Source organism: Pteropus vampyrus, unplaced genomic scaffold (genome assembly GCF_000151845.1).
Source record: "Pteropus vampyrus isolate Shadow unplaced genomic scaffold, Pvam_2.0 Scaffold4, whole genome shotgun sequence".
NCBI lineage: Eukaryota > Metazoa > Chordata > Mammalia > Chiroptera > Pteropodidae > Pteropus > Pteropus vampyrus.
The window spans coordinates 2,504,227-2,515,072 of record NW_011888785.1 but is presented as its reverse complement, the minus strand read 5'-3'; the positions used below and the strand labels follow the sequence as shown (position 1 = coordinate 2,515,072).

The 10,846-nt window shown below is 35.0% G+C and overlaps 1 protein-coding gene across 1 annotated transcript in view; it reads left to right on the top strand.

Annotated features, from left to right (window-relative positions):
* Window positions 1-10,846, top strand: part of HDAC9 (histone deacetylase 9) — a 351,710-nt gene that overhangs the window by 181,715 nt on the left and 159,149 nt on the right. Inside the window, exon 2 of the mRNA XM_023532496.1 lies at window positions 8,248-8,310. Within this exon, the coding sequence (XP_023388264.1) occupies window positions 8,248-8,310 (63 nt within the window). The remainder of the gene's footprint in view (window positions 1-8,247; window positions 8,311-10,846) is intronic.

Here is a 10,846-nt window from a genome sequence, read left to right as displayed (position 1 = left end):
TGCTCTTGAGAAGATGGTGAACCAGCAAGGACTGCAGTCTCCCTTCCATGAAGTTACCAAATGCAAAACTTTTCGGAGAGATAAAAGTGGGGTGGGGGGGGGGAGACGAAGAAACATGTTTCCTGTAAAAGCCATACTTAAAATAAAGGAAAGCAAAGGGTTAAAAGGACAGAAGACTATCTATCTGGCAAGTGTAAACTAAAAGAAAGTCTGTTATACTAATTTTTAGGTTAAAAAATCATTTAAGGGACAAAAAAAAAAGATATCGTGGTCTAGTTAATATGAAAAGGAAAAGAAAAGATAGAAAAGAAGAGCATTCCGGATTGCAAGAACAGCATATGCAAAGGTATGGAAGAATGAAGGATTTGTGTGCGGAACACCAAGAGATTGTCTGTGGCATGAAGTTTGAAAAGGAGGGCAAAGGAATAAGTTTTTAAGTCATATCGTAGTGAGAACACGAATGGTCTTAGAGTTCATGGTTCTCGGTTCTTGTCACTGAAATGAGTTCTGAAATAGGAGAGATTCCATACCCATGAGATGTCTGATAAACTTAGTGATATGGCCAATTGCAAATATTTGTACTTCAGTTATACATTATTGCTATAAATATTTTGATCAGTCAAATATTAAGTAAAGTATGTGTTGGGTGCTTGTTATTTCTTAAATTTGGTGGTTGGCAGCCAACTAGATCAAATTATGAAGTCAGAATTTAATTGTAACATTAAAAAAATGTTGCTATTTTCAGAAGCAGGCATTCTGGTATTCTCTTGATTTAACTTGGTGATTGTAATGGTTTGGTATGGTAAACATAAACTTATGGCAAGAAATGACATGAAAAGCTCTAGGTTGATTTTTTTTTTTTTGATGTCTGCCATAATTTATATTAGCATCTGTAAATTACTCTTATTACACCTCTCAAATATAGTACTCATCTAGATGCTACATATAGCTGTTAAATTTTGGTAATCAGAATCCCATTTGTTTCCAAGATGATAATAAAGGTACAGTTATGTGAAGAGACTTTGTAGGATAATATAAAATAAAAAAAATATGAGCCATACCAAATAGCCAAGATCAGAATGCTAATTTTACTTAACTGGAATTCTCTCATAATTTTTATTTTCATAGCCCTGTAGCCAAAAACAGTGTTTTGTCTTGAAACTAAGATTTTTATTAAGGGCCTCCAGCTTCATGAAGACTTTATACATACAACATTTAGTAAACATAGGATAGGTTAGTCAAGGTTGCTTTGTAATTCAGAGTCAATGTTGCTTAAAAGAGAAATGATGCTTCATCATCAGTGTAAAACATTACAAAGATTTCCAGTTGCTATGTGATGATACTTACATTCAGACATATTCGTATATAAACTAATGTGAAATGGTTTTCTTATTTGAAATCAGTTTTAGAGTCACAGAAATTATGATTAGTGGACATTTGGTCCTGTCCAAAACATCCATGGAGACTTTTATCCACACCTAAATGTGCTTGAACTTTAATCCTGTCCTAAAGTTCCACAAGCATATTCGATCCATGCCCAATGGCCCTTTATATTTGGTCCTGTCTAAAATGCCCATGCTTAAAAAACAGTTCTGGGTTCAAATAATGTTTATTTATACTTTTGCTATACAAGATTAATCATAAAATATACTAACATGTTTACTTGGTCCAATAATTGTATCGTGGCTGTATTACCAATAATAACCCTTCTTGCCTCTGTAGCCTGGCTGGTAATCACATGTGGGCTTAGGTAGATGGGGTGAAGTTCCAATCTTGCAGAAGAGTGGAGTTTATATTAACTGTGACTACAGAGGGAGAACCTTACAGTTAGAGAAATGCACAGAGGACAAGTTGAGGATGGGGTCTCATGGTGCACAGTATGTTAATATGTCAGCAAATTTCAAGGATCTTTTTGGTATAGAACAAGCGTCTCCGTGGACATTTAGGACAGGATCAAATATCAAGGACCTTTGGCATGGAACAAATGTCTCAGTGGATGTTTTAGCCAGAATCCAATATCCTGCAAGGCAGAAATACAGTATACAGAAAGTGTAAGAAAATATTGTGTTATGTCTCTCAAGTGACTTGCAGAGAAGGAAGGTAGAATCTGAACCTATAATGTATTTCTTTTAGAGTTTTGAGTCAGAATGGTATATCAGTGGAATTCACCAATTAAAAATAGAACACGCGAACACTTGCCAATGCAATCGATAACCAGACTTCTAAAAACTTAGCCATCACTGCAGTTACTAGGTCTGTTACTATAAAGTGGACCTACAAATGCATTGTATGTTAATTTCTTAGTGTCAACATCTTTAAGATCCTTCACAAGAGAAGCATATGAATACATTGTTCACTCAAAAAATATTCGATAACTTTGTTTACTCAAATTATACCATGTAGGATAACTTCTACTATAGTCTGACCTTTTTCACTGGTTATTCTATCCTGTGAAACAGCAACAAAGTAGGGAAAATAAATGTAAAAAGTGAAAGTGCAATTAAACTGTACTTGATTTCAACAAAAGATCCTTTTTTCAGATACGCACTTAGCTTTTTAATTTAATAATTGTTGAGATTTTAATAAGATAATATGCTAAAATGAAAAACAAGGAACTATTAAATCTGACTTGCTCCAGATCATTTTTTAATAGAATCCTCTAGAGAAGGAATCACTTATTTATTTTACAAATATTTATCTAGTGACATACTACATGCAGGATGTTATACTAAGCTCTTGTAGTATTATGGGAAGTAAAATTCTATCAATTTGCTAAACAAAGCATCTGTAAATATGAGTGAGAAACTCATGTTTAATCAAAAATGTAATCTTCTTCAGAATTTATACAGTTCTTTGGAATAACAGTCCAGTAACAATTTTCAAGTATTTAATAATTGTGAATTAAAGGTCCATAGAATATTTTATTAGTGGTTATAGTAATAATAGCTACCATTTATTGAATGCTTATTTGACAGATATGATATGTTACTCTATAATCCTAGTAACAGCCCTGTAGGTTTATCATTTTGGCTCCACGGTTATAAATTAAAATTCAAGGAATATTGAAATACAATCTGGAGTTAGAGATTTTCTTATCAAGCTCTTTAGTAATTGCTTTGACTATATGTCTTCTAAAACTAAAAATTCTATGAAAGTAGAGGCTGGGACATTCTTATATACATTTATATCTTCAGGGCTTGCACTGTGCTTGTGAAATAATAAATGTTTAATATATGAACAATTGACTTTCATAGATTCTATCAAAAAAAAAAAAAAAAGAAAAGAAAGAAAACACCATTAAGTTTTTACCTATCCTTCTAATCACACATGATCCCTTTGTTTTCTCCTGCCTGGGGCTGGCTGCTTTGAGCTCTGCACAGAAAGGCTGATATGCCACTGGCAAATAGAAAGATAGAACCTTAAACAAAGTTGCTTAGTGGAGAAAAATGGTACACACATGCTTGTCACTCTAAGTGTACAATGTTGGTGTCATCTGTAAACTGGAGAATTTTTTCTGTACGATCTTATTTGGTCTTTTCATACCTTGAATATTAACGGTCTTCTTTAATCTCTTACCTAGTTTAATTATTTTCATTTTGAAAAGTTGTTCTGTAATAATAGTAGCTAATTTGAAATTGGACCAAAAAAGATACTTTATCCATTTTTATTGTTAGCCACCTCATCATTGCTGTGGAAAGGATGATCCTGTGTACTGGTTTTCAAACTTCATTGTACATGAGACTCACTTGGAGAACTTGTAAAATAGATTCTGATTTAGTAGTTCTTGAGGAGGGCCTAATAAATTGCATTTATAAGTTCCCAGGTGCCCCTTATGCTTTCTAATCCCCCCAAATTAGAATAAATCATGATTAACGCATTTTATTGGATGAGAAGAGTTAAAGAAAAAATTGTTTTCAATCAAAGCAAGGCCAACAGTTCTAGAGTTTTTGTTGATCTTAGTTTGTTTGTTTGTCTTTATGTAAAATAGTTTTATATAAAACACACATTGCTGATGTATTTTCTCAAACGCTTGACCTGTTCTTGGGTCCAGGCAGTGATTCCTTATCTGAAGACAATTTGGGAACCAATTAAGTTGTTTTAGTGAGAGGAATCACTTGTAAATTGAGTATTCACTATTTAATAAGAATTGGTGATGCTCCTACAAGAGATAGAAAATTCAGATAAATAAACTACTTAGTTCAAAATAAAATTTAGTGCACTCTCCTTTCCCTGTCCTTTCTTATCCTTGAGAGTCTATGGGAACCACGTCTGTTGCCTGTAAGCAAATGTGTGTAACTATATTGCTGTGACAATAGTTTGAAAAATGTGAGGATGGAAAAAGAAGCAACAGAAGTAAGTGAAGGAGTTCCAGTTTTTGGTGATTAATTTGTAGCTTTCCTATAATGCATACATCAGTTTTAAATAAATCAAGTTACACTACCTTCTTTCCAGAAGAGTCTTCGGCCATCAATTTAGACTGATTTGAGAAAAGATTATTGTAATCTAGGAGTCTAAGGATATTTCTGGAAATATTTATTTTTATAGATTTAATTTGCCACTTTTTATTTCTGGAAATATTTTGATGGCATATATATATTTTTACACATTCTTTTTGTTTTGTCTATATACCTGCATTAAAAAAATTGGAATTATCATAGTCACTTTCGAATGATATTTTATCTTAAGATTTGAGCCCCATTCCCATTTTCTATTGAATCTGGAATCTGTTTTTTCCCTATTCTTTTTCAATTTTATTAGAATAAATGTAAAATGTAATATTTAGATCAACTTCCACAATGTTTATTGAGTTAAAATTTATTATATTGAAATATTAAAAGCTGTCTATCTATTCTAGCCTGTCATTTGTATGTTTTTTATGGTTCTTATAATTTAAAATTTAATATATTTTTTCCAAGCCAGTAAAATCAGTTTTATAAATGCCCCAAAAGAAAGCTAGTCACATTTCTTTATCGACATTGTTGAGATTATGTGAGAAAAATTCAACATTCTTAATATTTAAGTTCTTGGATAATGGAACTATAGTAATCAATGTTCTTGGTGGTGTTTTTAATGATGCTTATTTTTTGTCCCAGAAGTAAGTGGTATCCCTTTTATGATAATTGTCCAGTGCTTTTTCACTCTAAACTAAAGTTTCATTATCAAGAGTTGAAAGATAAGACTGCTAATGGGGAAAAAATGCTGAAAGAATGCAGGAATGAAATGTGAATAAACCTCAAGTTAAATAACTAGGTCAAAACGAAGGCACATTATTTATACAATTTTATGTGGCTTGCCTTTTCCTGGAAAATTTGAGAAAAAGGATAATTACTAACTCACTCTTTTGGAGTTTTATTTTTTATGATTACAAAAGTTTGGAGACTTTTGTAGTTTGAGGGTATGATTTAAAATTAAAATAACAAATGATATATGAGTATATTATGTCAATACTGAGATTTTTATTATCCTTCATATATCTATTACTAGTTTGCATATTCTATTCAAAACCATTCTGGAACAATTAGACAATGGCCATTTTCATCAGTAAATAATATTAAAATTTATTCTGAATATCTCAGATAATTATATGCATCACTTTAGTAAGGAACAGACGGCAGACTCGAGAACTTGAATGCTAGACCTACTCAGAGATGATCTGTTAGAGACTAAGCAAGATTCTTTAGTCATAACTCCATTAATGAGTGCTTTTGCAACCTCCAGCAAGGCTCTTTACTTTCCGCATGTGTAAAATGGAGAGCTTGTTTGTACTAGATGAACAGATTTCACTTGTTTTTTTCTTAACATAAGAAGTCATTCAAAAGAAATCTTACATACCCAAATGTAAACAGGTAAACATGAAGCAGCTCTGGCTAGGGGAACAACCTCTTCTGGATGGAGATTCCTGTGTGAGTCATCCACCTCCCATCTTGGGGAACAGAGAGTTTGAACACCATTGTAGACAATCTCTAAATTTCCTCTAAGGTCTAAAATGCTATGGTTGGTTACATCATCTCTGAGGTAAATGGCCAGATCCACAATATTTCCATCCCTTGAATTTTATCCACCAATTTCTTAATAGAGTGAAAGTTGTAATATCAGATAGAATTAAATAGTTTTTTTCCACTGACAGGAACATGAGATTTTCTTGTTTAGCTTAAGTAAATGCAGTTTAGAATAACTTCTCTATTTAAATCTTAGAATTTATCTGTCCAAATATAATTTTGCAAAAAGTAAGAGTTAATCTGTGAAAGAAGAAAAATTCAGTGCCATTTTCTTTTGCAGTGGGTTATCTGCCTAATGACTTAACACATTTCCTACTTTCCACCAAAACTCTAAGTCCTCTTGTTCTCTTTCCCTAGTCCTACAGTCTGTCATTGATCAAGATCCCTCCTCCATCTGATTATTGTGGGAACCTTAAGACACTGCTTTTTAATCTTCCTTCTCTGTTGCTACTAATGCCTTAGGAATTACATTTTCCTTGCTGATCTAGTTTGGAAAAGGGAGACCTCCCATGACCAGTGAAGTCTCACTTGGGTTTGCCCATGGGAGTAGCTAGATGCTAACAACCCAATTCGTGATGCAGAATTTATTTCTCATAAAGAAATGATGTTATAAATGACCACAGACTTCTTAATACTCTATACTATAATTTGTTTATTTTATAAGTGAATTCTTCAGTACTTGGTGGTCTGGGAATCTATCAACTATTACAAACGCTATTTCTTTTAGAAAATTGATGTCTGTATTTCAGGCAACCAATGTAGAGATGAATGCAAAACATTCATAGTTGGGGATTTACCGTATTTATTTATTGATCCACAGGTGCATATGTTCACTAATTCTGAATCCATCCAGAAGAGAGTACCCACACTTTTCTTTTTTTCTCTTTGCAGGTAAATTTAATTTAGCCTGAGAGGCTGATGTAGAGGGAACATTTTCAGGTCTAAGCTATTTTTTTTTTTAATTTAAATATCATAGATAGTATGTGATAAAACTGATAGGGGGTACTACTGTCATATTTAGATTTGCAAAATGGACAATTGCCTTACACAAATAGCAAGTAAAAATTTAAGCCAGTCCTTTATAAATATTTTATTTTGGGGTGTGCTTGTTTTCTGAAACTACCTCTACTAAATCTCCTGTCAGTCTTGAAACTAGAAGGCAGAAAAGCTTCTAGTGCTACAGCCAACTGCAGTGTAGCCAGAGAAACAGGCAACAAAAATAGAACACCAGGATTGCTGTGCGTGGGTGAGGCAGAAACCACATTATGAGCAAAAGCTTCCAGTATTATTTTAGAACCAATACAGAGCTCTGCACTTCTCTCCTCTCTCTTCCAAAAACACATACTACAAAAATAAAATAAAATGAAATGTATGTGCATTTGCCCTCTTAGAATTATGTTTCTTAATTTTTTTGCCTTCCTTTCCTTGGATGTGAATCGCCAGTGTGAAACACAGTGTGTAAGGCAAGCTTGGAGGGAGGAAAGAGTTAATTGCTTTTAAGGCCCTGCAATAGAGAATTATGGTTTGAAAGATAGAGGCTGGACAGCTGGGTTTGCTGGGGTATTTTTAAATGCATTAATGCAGGCTCCAATCACTCGGCCAGGCTTGACCTATTTTTGGCTCAGGCCGACCATTGTTCTATTTCTGTGCCTGTGGGCCATGCTGTTGTTGATTCATATGCAAATGGATTATCACTAGCTTTAGCCAACTTGAGCTGAGAGAGACCAGAGAGAGGGAAGACACACACAAACAGATAGGAGAAGGGCACCAGCTGAAGCCACTTGCAGGACTGACCGGTTTTTGCAAGGAAACTCTAGCAGCCTGAAGAACTTTAAGCCAGGTTTAATTGGTTTCTTTTTCTCATGGGTAGAGTTAATATTTTTCTACTTATTCTGACAAAGCAGTAACCCTGACGCACATTCCTATTTCCCACCTGCTTTTAGTTTCCAGGATAACCTAAACTCCAGAGAGCCTTAGCATCCACCCGGTCCTTTCTGCTTTGCACACAGGTTGGTAACATGGGAAAAGTGTCCAGGTCTTTTGAAAAAGTGTCTGTCCATCTTAACAGAAAGGAAATCATTGTCGAAGTTGATCCTCTGCTGCTTCTCCTTGGGGAGGAGGGAAAACCAGCGAGGGTAGCTCCTGGGGCCGGTGCACTGAGCAGAGATGAATCTTTCATGTAGCTGAACTAAGAGTGATTGGAATATGCTGCAGACAATTTACGAGAGTGACTCGTGTTTTTCCTCAGATGGGGTGGCTGGACGAGAGCAGCTCTTGGCTCAGCAGAGAATGCACAGTATGATCAGCTCAGGTAAGATCCTCCTTCATAACTGAGACATTTTACGTGTGAAAGGGGGCTGACTTGGGAAATGCAGCTAAGCAAAGCACCTCTTTTAAGAATTTGCTTTTTGATGTTGATGTTGCTATTTTCTTGGTGCATCTGTAGGGTTTAACTTAGATCTCTTCCATTACTGTTTTTGTGCATATTCAGTCTGTTTAGGGCCGGCTGCTTCTGAATGAAATCGCAAAGCTTCTGATGAAAGATGGGACTGAGATAAGTAAACTGTAGTTGGGGGTGTTTCGCCTTACTATGCAACTAGAAAAAAGGAGATCAGTACTGATTGTAAGCTTATTCTAATGGGACTTTAAAAATCAGGTAAGTTCATATTGTGGCTTCAGTTTAAATTGCAGCCTCCGCTAGCCTGATGATTTTTTATTTACAGTGTGCATACAGAAGCACATCTATTTATAGACCTACCTTCTGAAATATGTTTCCTATGGAGTTGTGAAGGTAGTTTTAATGTGGCTTTTTCTCATCAACCCAAAATGAAACTGTTTAAAATAAAATAAAATTATTATTAACAGATGGTTATTTTAATTTCTTTAAAGCCGTTTGGGGTGTCTGACATTGTCAGGCAGATGCGATGGCATAAACACATATATGAGGTATTATATGCAGGTGCAACGTTTTAAAGAATAACAGTAACAAATTCCAGTTTCTAGTTTCTCTGCGTCTGTGCTTATGCCTTCAAGGAGATGTGCTGATGAGTGATGAAGCTTGTCAGCTTTGTTAATTGCTGTTTGTTGAAAAGAGGAGACTCTCCAGGCAATATCACTTATTTGTCATTGGTGCCTTTCATATTTATTTCCTCTAGCTAGTTCATAAGATTGGGGTTTGTTTTGGTCCTCTTCTGAATGCTACAGTCTAAACTGGCTTAAAGTTCTCCCTCACATCTTTAAGTTCCTATGTGGGCTTAATCATAATTGTAGATCACCCCATTGACTCTCATAATAAGAATGCAACATAAAGTAGCGTTTACTTGGTAGAGATAAATGTGAAAGAAATATTCCACAGGTTGCCATGATGTCTATTTTAGTGTTGAACACCTCCCCATCTATGGATCTGTGTTTGAAGCAAGTTTTCTTTAAACCTTGGTTAGTTATGATGATTTTAAGATTCTTCTGTTGACTCAATCTTTCATGGAATTAGAATAAAATACCGATTTTATACAATTTGGTATGTTTACACTCAAGTGACGGTGATTATGTTACTGTTTATCTAAAGCAAACATATCACAAGTTCAGTATAATTTATTATCTTCCTGGCTGTAAGTTTGACAAGAGCTTGGGGAGGGTTCAGCCAGTCTGTGCTGATGGAACTGGTCACTTAGCATTTTATTTTTTAAATGTGGACCAATTCTTTAAAAATCACTATTTTAGATATCTGTTCAGTATTACACTTTATCCTGGTAGTTCTCAATTCTGTGCTGAATATTTACATTTTCTTCATAGGATAGAAACAAAGCCTTTAAAGCGGCGACTGCTGACAGTGAATCTCGCTACAGGTGTTTACAAGGTTCACTGTTTCTCAATATCTTTGATAATCGTACATAACATTTCTCCGATTTCTGTTGAGATTGTTATTTTTCTGACATTTGATGATTTCTAAACAAAGCAACAATATTTTCAAACAGGGCAGTGCTTGAGACTGCCCGTGCTGTCGTCAGGTCTACAGGAAGCAACGTGTAAGCACCAGCTGGGAAATGAAAAGTGGTGTAGATGGACGTTGACACCCAAACCTGTCTGGCGTAAATAAGGAAACTCTTATTATATTAAGTTCTATTTATTTTTAAAGTTCAAAATATAAAAACATTTACATCCTTCCTATCATGCCATGTAATGTTTATAATATGTCCTTAAATTTAATTCTCCTGATCTTTATTGTCTGAGCAACTGGCTTTCAGTTTTAGAGTATTTTACAGCATACAGATAGATGCCTGGGTCCTACCCCTAGAGCTTCTGATTCAATTGGGAAATAGCATTGGAGCTTTTAGTATCTTCAGAGCAATCTTAATATCCAGCAAACTTTGAGTATTTTTGACATGGGGAGATGGGGAGGTGATGGCAATGCCGGGGACTCATTTCAGGAGAGTTTGCCCTTTTAAGTTAATTGCTAAAGTAGGGGTGTGTTTGTCTTAATTTAGCTACAAATCTTGTTCAACTCTCTTGTGGACCAGTGGCATGGATGTGATTGATAGGCTTAGAGTGGAGTCTGGATCTGAAAGAGAGTGAAATATATATGGTAGCCGTGCTGAGTGGTGGAGGGAGCACCACTGTAGGAGTCAAAAGCTCTGTGTTCCGCTAGCCAGTTGTAGAACTGGTTTACTCGTCCGTAAACTGAAGAATAATGATGTCCTCCTGCTTACTTCTTGGCATTCATGTGAAGTTCAAATGTGACAACATGTTATTAAAGTGTAGACTCACTATTATGATTACTATTTCTAGTGAAAGAATCTGAGCTCCCAGCTCTTCAATACCATGTTCTATATGGCTGAACAAGCTGGATG